We start from the raw sequence: 11,349 nt of genomic DNA on the forward strand, positions 1-11,349 counted from the left end.
TGGGGTGGGGGTCTGACCTGCTTTGGTCCTCCAGGACTCCTCCTCCAGGGCCACCAGGAGGGAGGGCAGCACCAGCTTCACACCGTGGGCACTCAGGTTCCTCATCACGGCCTTGGCACAGTCGTCTGCCGCCTGGGGCAAGACAACACAGCAGGGGGGGGATATGAGAGAGAGAGAGAGAGAGAGAGAGAAGAGAGAGAGAGAGAGAGAGAGAGAGAGAGAGAGAGAGAGAGAGAGAGAGAGAGAGAGAGAGAGAGAGAGAGAGAGAGAGAGAGAGAGAGAGAGAGAGAGAGAGAGAGAGAGAGAGAGAGAGAGAGAGAGAGAGAGAGAGAGAGAGAGAGAGAGAGAGAGAGAGAGAGAGAGAGAGAGAGAGAGAGAGAGAGAGAGAGAGAGAGAGAGAGAGAGAGAGAGAGAGAGAGAGAGAGAGAGAGAGAGAGAGAGAGAGAGAGAGAGAGAGAGAGAGAGAGAGAGAGAGAGAGAGAGAGAGAGAGAGAGAGAGAGAGAGAGAGAGAGAGAGAGAGAGAGAGAGAGAGAGAGAGAGAGAGAGAGAGAGAGAGAGAGAGAGAGAGAGAGAGAGAGAGAGAGAGAGAGAGAGAGAGAGAGAGAGAGAGAGAGAGAGAGAGAGAGAGAGAGAGAGAGAGAGAGAGAGACTGAGACTGAGACTGAGAGAGAGAGAGAGAGAGAGAGAGAGAGAGAGAGAGACTGAGACTGAGAGAGAGAGAGAGAGAGAGGGAGAGAGAGAGAGAGACTGAGAGAAAGAGAGAGAGAGAGAGAGGGAGAGAGAGAGACGGAGAGAGAGAGAGAGACGGAGAGAGAGAGAGAGAGACGGAGAGAGAGAGGGAGACAGAGAGAGACGGAGAGAGAGACGGAGAGAGAGACGGAGAGAGAGAGACGGAGAGAGAGATAGAGAGACGGAGAGAGAGAGAGACAGAGAGAGAGAGAGACACGGAGAGAGAGACAGAGAGAGAGAGGTAGCGGGGGAGGTCAACAGGAAGTGCCGTCACCTCTCTGACGTATTGGTTCCCGTCCCCGAAGCAGAGCAGCAGGTGGGGCAGGACGTGGACCACGTAGGGCTCAAACAGCTTCCCCAGCATGTTACACAGCATCTCAAAGGCAAACAAGGCACCTGGGGGGGAGAGGAGGAGAGACAAGAGGCATTTCAAATCCCTGAGAACCAAGCCGGCTAGCAGGCGACACCCCAGGCCCCAGCAGTACAGCCCCAGGCCCCCCCCCCCTCAGCCCCAGGCCCCACCCTCAGCCCCAGGCCCCTCACCCTCTCTCCGTCTAAAGTTCTTCTTGTCCTGGATGGCGTCGGTCAGCGTGGTCATGATGTCCTGCTGCTTGAGGGCCAGGATGCCCAGGCCCTTGACCAGGCCGGCCAGCCCGTAGGCCGCGCCCTTCCTCTCGGCGTACTTGTCACTCTCCAGCAGCAGCTGCAGGAGGTTGCGGACGATGCCCGCCGCGTCCTCCTTGATGGCTGGGACCAGGGGGGGCAGGCAGCTGGCCACGGACTCCTGGACCTGGGGAGGGAGGGAGGGAGGCCGAGCAAAACATCAACATCATCCATCTCTGCTTGACAAAGACCTACGCGGCACAAATCAAGACAGGCTGAAAATAATATACACATGTTCACACAGGAGACCTCTTACACCCAACTATCAATCATCAACTGCCAAAAGCAAATAAAGCATAAATAACTGTCATATGATGAAGTCCCAGGTTTCCCCAGAGAGCAGCATTGTTAGCCCGGTCCTGTACCTGCTGTGAGGGGGTGGAGAGAGCCGTGATGAGCTTGGCCACGATGGGTTTGACCTTGGGGTCGCTCTTGTCCAGATGTTTGGCGAGGGAGCCCATCAGGATGACCACGCTCTGGCGCACCGAGTCGTAGCTGGCGTCCTGCGGGGCGTCCTTCAGGAACTCCTCGAACACGGGCAGCAGGCAGCTCACGTTGTCCTGGCAACCACAACGCCACACAGACCGGTCAAACCTCCACGAAGCTCCGGTTGGTGGTTGGTCGCCGGGCGAGTTAGCGAGGGGGAGGGGACATGTTTGGTGAGGCCCTACCTTGCCGTGCGTGTTGAGGGCGGCGAGCGCGGCGTCCAGCATGCAGCGGCGCACTTCGGGGTGGCGGTCGTTCAGAGCGTCCGGGACGAAGAACAGGAAGAGAGGGGTGACCTGGGGCTCGTCGAGGAACTGAGACAGCTTGTTCAGAGCCAGGGCTATGCCACACCTACAGAGAGAGGGGGAGAGAAAGGTGGAAATGGGGGTGGGGGAAAGAGAGAGAGACCTTCAAACATTTGTCAAGGTTGTGTGAAAGCAGAGCTCTCTCTCTCTCTCTCTCTCTCGAAAAAAAGTGTCTTTAAAAGTCTGTCAAAATAAAGACATTTGAGGAAAACGTACCTGGCTTCCCACTGGTCGGGCGGAGCTTCGGAGATGACTCGACCCAGGGCATCCAGGACTGGAGGCGGTCTCTATAGCAACACGACAGACGCACATCAATCACAGCTCTCCTCCGCGGCGACACATCACAGTCACAGAAGCCCCCAGGTGCCTCACACAGTCGCCCCCCCCCCCCAACATACGACACTAACATCCAGCACAACGACCCCCCCCCGGACGTACGTAGAGCTTCTGGTGGTACAGCTCTGTGAGCCGGGCCAGGACGGTGGGGGACTGGCCGCGGTACTCGGACACGGCCTTGGACAGGGCCTCGGCGCCGGCCGAGCGCACCGCCTCCTCGTGGTGGGTGACGTCTCCGATGAGCAGCGCGCACAGCTCAGGGACCAGCTCCAGACACAGCGCCTCCCACAGTCTGGGGGAGGGAAAGACAGGCGGGCGGCACATGTAGACAGCAGTACCATGTGAACTCTCTGAGACGGACAGCTGGTAGGATGGACGTACTTCTCTGCCAGGGCGCGGCCCTCCTCCTCCACGTCGAACCTGGCCACCCAGAGCCTCCGCAGCACGCTCATTCCACTGGGCTCAGACGCTCCTGTGGGCAGGGCCATCTCCATCTCCAGCAGGCCCTGGACACACACACAGGATGTTAACACACACACACACATAGGAGATACACACACACACATAGGAGATACACGCACACACAGAGGAGATACACACACACACACACACACAGAGGAGATACACGCACACACAGAGGAGATACACGCACACACAGAGGAGATACACACACATACACACACAGGATGTCAACACAGAGGAGATATACACACACACATTCACAAAGACAAAGATCACACACACACACACACACCCACAGTTCAGCCACACAGAGGAGATACACACACACAGTTGATCCACACAGAGGAGACACACACACACACACACACACACGGTTCATCCACACAGGAGACACACACACACACGGTTCATCCACACAGGAGACACACACACACACGGTTCATCCACACAGTGCTGGTTCTCACCCTGAGCGCAGCGTCTCGTACGGAGAAGCAGGGGGAGAGCAGAGCCTCCAGCAGCACGTCGATCTCAGCCAGCTCTGCCAGCGTGCAGCCGCTCCCTCCTCCAGCGCTGGCACACACCGCTGTAAGGCACTGGGACGCCAGCACCTGACACACACACACACACACACACACAGTTACATCAGCTCCATGTCCAGTCAAAGCTGCTTTCAGAGAGTTTGAATCCTGTGTGTGTGTGTTTACCTGCAGTCTGGGGGCGGCGGTGGCGATCACCCTGGTGAGCAGCAACAGCATGGCGACCCGGGGGAGAAGTTCCGGGCCATTCTGAGAAAGGCACACAGACAACGTTGTCTAATGTCATTTAGCACACACATACAGTACAAGGGGTAATTTGAACCTGGGACCTCTAAATGTGCAGGCATGTGCGTTAACCACTAATGCCCCCCCGGTTGAGCCACAGAGCGCCCCCCCGCGTGCTCACCTCGTCGAGGAGCGTATCGGTGGTGTCCACCTGGGCACGGAGCTGGGCGTGCTCGTTGATGATCTGCAGGGCGCGGACCAGCATGCTCTCTGTCTCCTCGGCGCCGCCCGGCGCCTGGCGCAGCACGGTGTTGAGGAGAGAGAAGCAGAAGGAGAAGGCCGGGGCGGAGAGGGGGGCATTGTCTGGGGGAGGAGGGGGGGGGGAACAACAGTTAGCGACGTTAGCATCCCCTGACGGACACTCTCGAGCGGTGGGTCTGGTGTGTGTGTGTGTATATGTGTGTGTGTGTGTGTCGTACCGCTCTTGGCGTCCCTGTGAGGCACAGTGTGACTGTGCAGCAGCTGGACGCTGCGCTGGGTGGCCGTGTTCAGGTCCTCCTGGCTCCACGCCTCGTCCAGCTCGCACTCGGGCTTCACCAGGCGCAGGGTCACGTGACCCACCAGCACTGCTGCTCGCCAAGCGAGGGGGGGGGGGGGGAAACAGAACACGGCTTAGAAAAAGGTTTCAAATCGAACCATAGTCCCTTCCACGTCAAACACAACAAGGTGTCAGACAGACAAAGTAGCCTTCGTTGGTCTTCATACCCAGGTTCTGGAGATCTGGGGGCATTAGACAGACCCCGATGTCCAGGAAGACTTGCTGGATACGAGGGGCAGCCAGGGGCGACTGCAGGAGGGGCATTAGGACCTGGAGGACCCCAGGGAGCTGCCAGGAGAGGTGGGGAGGTTTCTGGATGAGCACGGCCTCCAGCAGGCCCACGGTGCACTGCAGCTCAGCGTCCAGCTGGGGGCAACACAGAGACAAACACTCAGCTACCTGGAGGAAGGACGCGGCTGTTGCCTCGGAAACGTGGAGGCTTTCAGAAGAGACGTGGTGGGCAGCGTGAGAGCACGTTGACATACCCCTTGGAGCCTCTTGCGGATGGTCGACTCCCTCTCCAGCTGGAGCTGCACGTTCTCCTTCTGCTTGCTAGTGAGCTGCACCTCCTCCTTGATGCCCTTCTTCTTCCTGATCTCCTGGAAGAGACGACACACACACACACACGATCAGTCCTGCTCGCCTGCTCAAGGCAGATTGCATACGGATGTGTCATGTGACGCGTCACGTGACGCGTCAGGTGACGTGGGCGGCTCCAGGATGAGGCAGAGCAGTGTGGGAGGTGGTCCTACCTCCTGCAGCTCCAGCTCTATGATCTGGTCCTTGTAGGAGTAGGCCTTGTTCTCCCTCTTGATGTTCCCCTTGTTGGTGGTCTCCTGCTGAGCGCTGCACCAGGGACAGACACAGACAAGAGACGTCACCTGCGTGCTTCCACAGCCCTGCGAGGAGGACACGTGTGTGTGTGTGTGTGTGTGTGTGTGTGTGTGTGTGGGGGAGCCTGTACTTCTGGATGATGCTGTTGTCATGGAGCTCTCCCTCTGGGGTCAGCATGATGTCGTACTCCTCCCGGGTCACCTGGAGCAACGCCGGATTGGACAGCCCCTTTGTCACGTGACTTATCACCCGCGGCAACAGCTTGGCAGGGGCCAGGTCGCACAGGGCGCCCACGGCGTTCCTCACCGCCTGGAAGAGAGCAGGCAACACAGCTAGTTGTCAGACGGGCACCAAGCACGTTTCAGCCAATCACAGAGGGAGGCAGTCTACGACGCGCGTCATTGAGTACGCTATACACGGGTGAACACAGCTGTTTTAAAGATGTACGTTTGTATGCTTTCATGCGTGTGATTCTCGTGCTCTGGAGGATGTGGGAGACCTGATTGTCAGTGCTGCCCTCCAGCAGGTGAGGCAGGATGCTGTCCAGGTTCTGGTCGATGAACTCAGCAGCCTTGATGTTCATGGAGGACAGAACGATTGGCCAGAGGCCAGGCCGAGCCGCCACTGTCCACAGGAAAGGAGAAGAAGAAGAGAAATGTTGGAGACCATGTGCGCCGAGGAACATTCTGGAAGAGGTTTCCAGCGAAGGAGCGTGGCTGCTTGTGCCATGTGCTTTGTTGACTGACGTACCGATGGAGGGATGGTGTATGACGATCAGGATGTCCATGGCCATCTTGTCAGCTTCGGCGGGGTCGTTCCACTGGCCAGCCACCGGGCACAACACACACAGCGCCTCCTTCAGGACGCGGGGGGAACTGTAGGTGCGGCCCAGCTCAGTCAACTCCCCAGCCTCGGTCAACAGCAGCTCCACAGGTAACACCTGGGGAGGGGGGGGGGGCAACAACACAGACCATAAGCAGAGAGTCCACAGGAGGGCGCTGCCAGAAGCGTTGACTTCCTGTCGTGCGGCGTCCTACTTTGTGTTTGTTGATGACCAGGCGGAGTTCCCCCAGAAGGCCGTGGGCCAGGGCGGGGCCGCCGAGGGAGGACAGCAGCTTCCTGACGGTCTGCTGCGCCCGCTTCCGCACGCGCCAGCTCCTCGACAGCAGCACGGCCAGGAGAGCACGGTGGTACATCCTGGTGGGGGGGGGGGGGGGGGGGGGGGAGTTAGAGTAGTTTGGAGGAGGTGACAGGTGTGAGGTCTTTCCAAGAGAAGATACACTCTGTGAAAAACATTTTGGGCTTATGTACAATGTACTTCCAATACTTCCACGACAACTCACTGTGCCTTGCTGCTGGTGTTGAGCCTGTGGGCGTGGTCCAGGAACAGCCTCTCGCACAGCTGCAGGATGGTGCACAGGGCTGGGGAGACACAACACAGGCTTACTCATCCACCATGAACCCACGTGAACATCATGTAAAAAAAAGGATGTACTTTCACGTCAACGTCCCGCCGTGCGTGCGGTGTGTCTTCAGCACGTGTGTGTGTGTGTGTGAGAGCCTCACCTTCCTCGTTGGCCTGAGAGAGGAACTTCTCCGTGGTGAACAGCGGTTTCTTCTCGTTCAGGATGATGTTCCAGAAGCCGGCCAACTGGGCCTCTGCACCGACACAAAACACCAAGGGTCAACACCGCGCTTGTCCGCAGACGACTCTCCTGACCCCCCCCCCCCCCCCTGAACCACACGGCCCGCGTCTGAGCTCACCTGACTGGGCGTCCAGGAGAGCCAGGCGACTCAGGAGGACCGAGGCGGTGACGGCCTCCAAGAGCAGAGCCTGCTGGGAGTTCTGGGAGGCGGCCTTGTCCACCGTCTGAAGGAGGAGGGGCGTGAGGTCGGACGCCTGGGCCAGCGTGTCACCTGAGAGGGTGGGAGACCAGAGCCGCCCCTTCAGTTAGAACCAGGAGACACATCCAGGCCTCTTAAGGTCGGCTCGACGTTCAAGATCCCTGCTCGGAGGCTCCACCTGGCACACCCCCCCCCCCCCCTGCTCACCTTTGAAAGCCCCCAGCATGGCTTGCAGATAGGCCTGGCGCACAGGGGAGGTGGAGATCTTCAGGGTGAACGCCTTCTTCAGCCAGTCCAGGAGGGCGGGCGGGACCTCCAGGGAGGGACGGGCGCTCCACAGGGACAGCATGGACACGGCGTGCACCAGGGTGCCCTCGTGGACTGGAGCAAATGAAACACAGGTCGTGAGGACTGGCCACAGCAGGGGGGAACGGGGGGAGAGAGAGGTTAGGAGGTGGTGGGAGAGAGGGAGAGAGCGTCTACCTTCTTGCTGGAGATAGGGGATGAACAGGTGGAGAGCAGGGGGAGAGAGAGGTTAGGAAGTGGTGGGAGAGAGGGAGAGAGCGTCTACCTTCCCGCTGCAGGTTGGGGATGAACAGGGGGAGAGAGAGGTTAGGAGGTGATGGGAGAGAGGGAGAGCGCGTATACCTTCCTGCTGCAGGTAGGGGATGAACAGGGGGAGAGAGAGGTTAGGAAGTGATGGGAGAGAGGGAGAAAGCGTCTACCTTCTTGCTGCAGGTAGGGGATGAACAGCACGCTGACGGCAGAGCTGAGCGTCTGGCTGGAGGTTCCTGACACGGCGTGGTGGCTGCAGCTGCCGATACCTGGACAGGAGACCACAGGTTACATCCACCTGCCGGGCTGAACCACAGGGGGGATTCACTGAGGTGACACGCTAAAGGGGTCCCGAGCACCAGTTTACCTGACAGCACGCTCATCTTCTGGGCAACCACCGTGAGCTTCCCCTCGGAGCCTGCAACGACACCATTCATATTTGTCACAGAGATGCCAAGCGTCTAGGGACACGATATAGGGCATTTGCATGATATGCATGATTGGACGAAGCGGTGAGTGATAGCAATAGGTCAGGAGAAGAGGTGGTTGTGTGTGTGTCTCTTCTGACCTCCAAGGATGTTGAAGAGGTGCTTGACAACTTCCTCCACAGCGCTGGGGTCGCTGCACTGCTGAGACAGGTTCTGCATGGCCTGAACCGCCTGCTCCATCAGCAGAGGATTGTTTGCTTTCAGCTGGCCTGTAACGCAAGACATTATCCCCTGGTTACACAAACACACACAACTGACCCTCACATAGAACTGTTGAGAAAAAAAAAAACTTCAGTTTGGCGCTTACTTGCGATGCCTTTTCCTATATCCATGGCATATTGACTGAGGTCCAGGGTCATGGAGGCGAGTAGGCAGGATATGGCTGTGGGGGGGGGGGTAAGAAGAGAAAGGGACATGTTCAGTTGTGTTTACCGTGACGTCGGAGCATGTCTGGGCCTGTCCTGGCTCCCAAAGCACTCACTCTGCATGGCGTTCTCTGGGCTACGCAGCAAGGCCTTCTGCAGCGAGGGCAGCAGCTGCTCTTTGAACTCAGAGTGGGACACATGGCGCAGCAGGGAGCCACACTTGTCCTGTGGGGGGGGGGGTGGGGGGGGAGTCAGACACAGTTCGTACTGAGGTCACCGTGCACCGTGCGTGAATGAGAGCGATCTACAGTAGCATCCAACACCTACTTTTTCCATGCATGTCACCTACTCTCTCTTATATTTTATAGCCTACTTTATATGAGCTCTCCCTACTTCCTGGATTCCTCACCAGTATGTGTTGGTGTGGCCTGGTCTTGCTCATGAGGATAGCCTTCACGTACAGGTCCAGAAGGGCACTCTAAAAACAGAAAAAGACTTAGGTTATAGGTCACGTTAGAACGTCCCACACACACAAAACACAAGCTAGTGTCAGACTCACCTTGTGTTTCTCGACTGTGGCAATATCTTTCTGGGCAGTGCAGTGGTCCAGACACCCCCCCAGCAGGACCAGGGAGCTGGGGTTCTGATCCAGACTCAACAGGGTACTGATGGTCTGGTCTGCCAGCCCAGGGTTCTGTTAGGCAGAGCAGAGGATGTGGCATTAATACACAGAAGCATAAGAACGAACATCCTTCAAAATGTCCCAGCCCTACTTGCTAAAAAGGTACTCAAAGCATGTTATAGCAATTGAGCCCTTCAGTGCCAATGCTCTGCATGGCTCCCCCATGCAGCCTGTCGAGAGACGAGGCCCTCGTTCTCACCTCCTTCCAGAGACGGCTCAGGCTCTTGAGGCTCGACTTAAGAGCTGTGGCTTGGGCCCCGCCCACCACCTCAGCCAGCAGCAGACCCTGCACCTCCACCTGGCAGGAGCACCAATCAAAACACAAGACCAGTCATCCAATGAGATGACCAATGGAATAAACATTGACCTTCCCCAAAACAAGTAGTGAACCAAAGGCTGACATCATGTGTTGTCTCTCAGACGACTTCTCACGCACCAGTTTCTTCCAGATGGGTCCCTCTCTCTTGTCTGGAGCGGAGAACACGGTGCGCACCAGCAGGCAGGTCCAGGTCAGCCCGGTGAAGGCAGCCGAGCCTGTGCTCTTACTGACACACACACACACACACACACACAAACACGTGGGAGAACAGGGGAGAGCGGAGAGACGGTTGCCGTTGGATAACATCTCGCAGGGTTACATTTCAATAACCGACTTTCTGGAAGGGACGTGCGCTGGACCGGAAGGACAGCCTACCTAGGCACTCCGTGTTTGTTGGTGACTCCACTGTTGAGGAGGGAGTGGAGGAGGCTGGCTGCTAAGATGTCGGGCTGGGAGTCAGCCAGCAGACCAATGGCAGACAGGACGGCCCGTCGAGAGGAGGCATCCCTAAGAAGCCGTTTGTGTTTTAAGCACTTTGTTTAGAAACCACCATCCCTCTCGCTTCGAAGAAGCAGCACAAGGGATCAGGACTGAGTCGTTTCATGATGGATTTCTTTAGACATGATCAGAAGGAATTTCTACAAATAGTTTCATTCATGTGTACAAGACTATAAACATGATGGATGAGTCAAATATTACATTAAAATAAATAAATAACAATCCATGACAAAAACCTACCTGTATCTGTGTGGTGTTAGACAGAATAGCTTGCATAGTCCTTTGATGGCAGGCTCTGGTAATTCTACGACAATACGTTAAGAATAATCAGTGTTGTTTTGAATGAATAGAACAACTAATTGCAGTAGACCATTTATATCATTAAAGAACAGCTGTTGCCTTACCTTTTCCAATTATACATTGTTTCAACTCTCCAAGGATCTCCTTGCGTTCCTTGATACTCGATGTGGTCACTTTTACAGCAAATTTTTTAAGTGTATCCGAAACCTGACCCAAAACAAAAGAACCTGGTTGCAAATCCCGTTTCACAACATAGCATACCGTGGAGACAAATGCATAGAAGTACAAAATAGTGATTGGAAACCATGCTGACAAACTGTCAACACTTAATATAATGAAGTTGATGAAGATGCTTATGTTTATAGTCACCCATAGAGCACAATTACATTCCTATTTGTAATAACACGCTAAACAACGTCACACTGGCCCACAGGATAGCCCTATGAGTTGTTGCAACAGATCATCACGAAAGTACGTTTTAGAACAAAATATTGAGAATATTTTATTATAGACTGTAATAACACTTGTTGACTAGCAAGGTAGCTATATGGTTGTCCAGTCATGCCAACTCTACGATACTGTTAGACCATCTAAATTAGCTAGTTGCTTGCTAACGCGTTTTCTATAGGCTACGTAGTGCTAGCTGAGTTGGCAGGTTACTGTAGCTAGCTGACTGACTAGCCAACTGCGGTTATCTACTTGTTGGAAAGTTTTATTCCTGTGTTTGGAAAGAACAAATAAGGTACTTGTCATATTCTGTACATCAGCTTTCATGTCATCACATAACAGCTGAGAGTGGTCTAAGAAAAATGAACACCATTTTAAACATCAGCGACACAAACCTGCGTGTCCGCAGCCATCTTGCCGGTCTTGATCCAGCTAGGAAGAAGTTCTTCGTTTCACATCCGGGTCAAGACACACACACACACGCACACACACACACACACACACACACACACACACACACACACACACACACACACACACAAACACACACACACACAGTGGCCCACCACGTGGAGTGTATCCATTGTGTATCACAGGAAAAGATTCGCATATTTAATCTCTTCATTAATATATTTTTTTCTTCTTTTATTTACCTACAATGTCATTGGGTTAGAG

At 55.4% G+C, this 11,349-nt stretch overlaps 1 protein-coding gene across 2 annotated transcripts in view; it reads right to left on the minus strand.

Moving 5' to 3' along the window:
- The window catches only part of gcn1 (GCN1 activator of EIF2AK4), a 19,052-nt gene extending 7,813 nt beyond the window's left edge, over positions 1-11,239 (minus strand). The window contains exons 1-36 of one of the 2 annotated variants that reach the window (XM_084690285.1): positions 11,070-11,229; positions 10,332-10,434; positions 10,168-10,231; positions 9,805-9,936; positions 9,547-9,655; positions 9,310-9,408; positions 8,988-9,122; positions 8,838-8,906; positions 8,545-8,653; positions 8,371-8,445; positions 8,144-8,272; positions 7,943-7,993; positions 7,746-7,844; positions 7,228-7,401; positions 6,940-7,092; positions 6,742-6,834; positions 6,519-6,597; positions 6,213-6,372; positions 5,926-6,115; positions 5,675-5,799; positions 5,306-5,484; positions 5,094-5,187; positions 4,827-4,940; positions 4,509-4,707; positions 4,223-4,372; positions 3,925-4,106; positions 3,687-3,767; positions 3,447-3,590; positions 2,902-3,026; positions 2,623-2,812; positions 2,401-2,471; positions 2,065-2,230; positions 1,759-1,953; positions 1,274-1,520; positions 1,005-1,126; positions 18-132 (exon numbers count right to left, since the gene is read on the minus strand). In XM_084690285.1, coding sequence (XP_084546411.1) covers positions 18-132; positions 1,005-1,126; positions 1,274-1,520; positions 1,759-1,953; positions 2,065-2,230; positions 2,401-2,471; positions 2,623-2,812; positions 2,902-3,026; positions 3,447-3,590; positions 3,687-3,767; positions 3,925-4,106; positions 4,223-4,372; positions 4,509-4,707; positions 4,827-4,940; positions 5,094-5,187; positions 5,306-5,484; positions 5,675-5,799; positions 5,926-6,115; positions 6,213-6,372; positions 6,519-6,597; positions 6,742-6,834; positions 6,940-7,092; positions 7,228-7,401; positions 7,746-7,844; positions 7,943-7,993; positions 8,144-8,272; positions 8,371-8,445; positions 8,545-8,653; positions 8,838-8,906; positions 8,988-9,122; positions 9,310-9,408; positions 9,547-9,655; positions 9,805-9,936; positions 10,168-10,231; positions 10,332-10,434; positions 11,070-11,087 — 4,540 coding nt within the window. In that variant the 5' untranslated portion in view covers positions 11,088-11,229. Of the gene's footprint in view, positions 1-17; positions 133-1,004; positions 1,127-1,273; positions 1,521-1,758; positions 1,954-2,064; positions 2,231-2,400; positions 2,472-2,622; positions 2,813-2,901; positions 3,027-3,446; positions 3,591-3,686; positions 3,768-3,924; positions 4,107-4,222; positions 4,373-4,508; positions 4,708-4,826; positions 4,941-5,093; positions 5,188-5,305; positions 5,485-5,674; positions 5,800-5,925; positions 6,116-6,212; positions 6,373-6,518; positions 6,598-6,741; positions 6,835-6,939; positions 7,093-7,227; positions 7,402-7,745; positions 7,845-7,942; positions 7,994-8,143; positions 8,273-8,370; positions 8,446-8,544; positions 8,654-8,837; positions 8,907-8,987; positions 9,123-9,309; positions 9,409-9,546; positions 9,656-9,804; positions 9,937-10,167; positions 10,232-10,331; positions 10,435-11,069 lie in introns of both variants that reach the window. The other variant, XM_084690286.1, reaches the window with a different exon arrangement.
- Positions 11,240-11,349: the final 110 nt, after the last annotated feature.

Source organism: Hypomesus nipponensis, chromosome 24 (assembly GCF_054491055.1).
Source record: "Hypomesus nipponensis isolate SF chromosome 24, ASM5449105v1, whole genome shotgun sequence".
Taxonomy (NCBI): Eukaryota; Metazoa; Chordata; class Actinopteri; order Osmeriformes; family Osmeridae; genus Hypomesus; species Hypomesus nipponensis.